The sequence below is a fragment of the Colobus angolensis genome, unplaced genomic scaffold (assembly GCF_000951035.1).
Source record: "Colobus angolensis palliatus isolate OR3802 unplaced genomic scaffold, Cang.pa_1.0 Scaffold84, whole genome shotgun sequence".
NCBI classification, from domain to species: domain Eukaryota; kingdom Metazoa; phylum Chordata; class Mammalia; order Primates; family Cercopithecidae; genus Colobus; species Colobus angolensis.
In genome coordinates, this window is record NW_012122265.1 from 668,995 (window position 1) to 671,544 (window position 2,550).

General features: G+C 54.9%; 1 protein-coding gene across 1 annotated transcript in view; it reads left to right on the top strand.

Annotated features, from left to right (window-relative positions):
• Positions 1-2,550, top strand: part of RPLP2 (ribosomal protein, large, P2) — a gene marked incomplete at its 5' end in the record, with an annotated part of 3,778 nt that continues 1,228 nt past the window's right edge. Inside the window, 2 exons of the mRNA XM_011930010.1 lie at positions 1-105; positions 1,700-1,748. Coding sequence (XP_011785400.1) covers positions 1-105; positions 1,700-1,748 — 154 coding nt within the window. The remainder of the gene's footprint in view (positions 106-1,699; positions 1,749-2,550) is intronic.

Here is a 2,550-nt window from a genome sequence, read left to right on the forward strand (position 1 = left end):
TACCTGCTGGCTGCCCTCGGGGGTAACTCCTCCCCCAGCGCCAAGGACATCAAGAAGATCTTGGACAGCGTGGGCATCGAGGCGGACGACGACCGACTCAACAAGGTAGCTGCCGCCCTCGCCCCGCAGCCGCCGTCGAGCCCCAGTGTTCCATCCAGGCGGTTTTTCTGCCTGACCGGCCACATGCTGGAGGGTTCGGGGAGAGGCTTGTTTCAGTCCAGTTGGCGATTTCTCGGGTAGAGAAGTGAGCAGGGTGGGGGCCAGGTGCGGTGGTTCACGCCTGTAGTCCCAGTACTTTGGGAGGACGAGGCGAGCGGATCACCTGACGTCAGGAGTTCGAAACCAGCCTGGCAAACATGTCGAAGCCCCATCTCTACTAAAAATACAAGAATTAGCCGGGCGTGGTGGTGGGTGCCTGTAGTCCCTGCTGCTTGGGAGGCTGAGGCAGGAGAATCACTTGAACCCGGGAGATGGAGGTTGCACTGAGCCACGATCGTGCCACTGCACTGCAGACTGGGCGACAGAACGAGACCCTGTCTCAAAAGGAGGAAATAAAAAGTAAGCCGGAGGGGTACGAGGCAAAGTCGTGAATAATGAGCGTTGGAAGTTTAATATAAATGAGATGCATAAGATTCCTTAAAAAAACAAAGGGCCGGGCGCGGTGGCTCAAGCCTGTAATCCCAGCACTTTGGGAGGCCGAGGCGGGCGGATCACGAGGTCAGGAGATCAAGACCATCCTGGCTAACATGGTGAAACCCCGTCTCTACTAAAAAAATACGAAAAACTAGCCGGGCGCGGTGGCGGGCGCCTGTAGTCCCAGCTACTCGGGAGGCGGAGGCAGGAGAATGGCGTGAACCCGGGAGGCGGAGCTTGCAGTGAGCTGAGATCCGGCCACTGCACTCCAGCCTGGGCGACAGAGCAAGACTCCGTCTCAAAAAAAAACAAAACAAAAAAAAAAACAAAGAAGGCAGTCCTGGCGAGTGGCTCACCCAGCACTTTGGGAGCCCAAGGCAGGTGGATTGTTTGAGCCTCGGAGTTCAAGACTAGCCTGGAAAACATTGTAAGACCTGGTCTCCAGAAAAAGTTAAAAAAAAGAAAATACTTCTAGGCAGCGGTGCACGTCTGTAGTCTCATTACGCAGCAGTGGTGCACGTCTGTAGTCTCATTACTTGGGAGGCTGAGGTGGGAGGATCATTGGAGCCTGGGAAGTCAAGGCTGCATGGAGTAGTGATGGTGCCACTGCAGTCCCACAGAGCCAAGCCCTGTCTCTGAAATACAATAAAAAAATCAGCCGGGTGTGGTTGCTCACACCTGTTGTCCCAGACTGAGGTGGGAGAGTCGCTTGAGCCCGGGAGGTCAAGGCTGCAGTGAGATCCCACCACTGCACTCCAGCCTGAAGTCAGAGTCAGTTTCATTGACAGCTTATTTTGTCCGTGTTGAAGATACCTGTGAGTAGTCAACATAAGCGGTGAGACACCGTGTGTTCCCTTCTCAGTCCTGAGTCTAAGAAACCTAGTGTCCATTTATTTTTATATCACTTACCAAGTGAGGGTGGTGGCTCCCTTTGGGCAGTGCAGGTCTAGAAACTTCAGGGCGTATTCCTATGTGTGGGACCCAGTCCTGCTGTGATTCTGGAAGGGATAGGGCCAGGGATACACTTGCATTTTCCTGGTAACAGCTGTGTGATTGTCTGCTCCAGGTTATTAGTGAGCTGAATGGAAAAAACATTGAAGACGTCATTGCCCAGGGTGAGTTGATGTGGAGGGCTTTCGTTTGTTCTCATGGTCCATCCTAATCCCTGCCGGTCCGTCTGTGGCCTGCCAGGTTTCGCTTGTGGACCAGAGCACCCTAGAAGCCTCACCCGAGGAGTGGGCAGGGCTCCGGTGGGCTCGTGTCCTGGGCGCTTCTAGACACTTCCAGGAGCAGGGCAGCAGGGGGCACCCTGTGTTCTCAGTGGACGTTTAGTTGGCCCTGCCTCTGAAGCCTGGCTGCCCCTAGCCCTGAGGCCGTTCCCCAGAATTTCTCTGAAACTTGGTATCTGGAGAACTGAGTTCATGTCAGCAGTTCTTACCGCATGCTTTCTGTGAAGGAGCTGGGGGCAGGGACTGCAGGTGCCAGGGATGGTCACAGGGTCCTTGCCTCTTTGTTGGGCAGGTGGTTTTTTGTTGGCGTCAGCTGAGCTGATGGGAGTTGTTTGGAAGTTGAGCTGTTGGGGCAGCTGTTCCTGTCTTCCATACATGTGACCAGGACAGGGCCGGCTCAGCAAACGGGCCAAGCCATGAGCATGTGGCTGTGGCCAGAGATGTGGACACTGGAGCAGCATGCTCATTGTCCAGGCCGAGCATGGTGGCTCACGCCTGTAATCCCACCACTTTGGGAGACCGAGGCGGGCAAATCACAAGGTCAGGAAGGAGATTGAGACCATCTTGGCTAACACGGTGAAACCCCATCTCTACTAAAGATACGAAAAATTGGCTGGGCGTGGTGGCTCAAGCCTGTAATCCCAGCACTTTGGGAGGACGAGGCGAGCGGATCACCTGACGTCAGGAG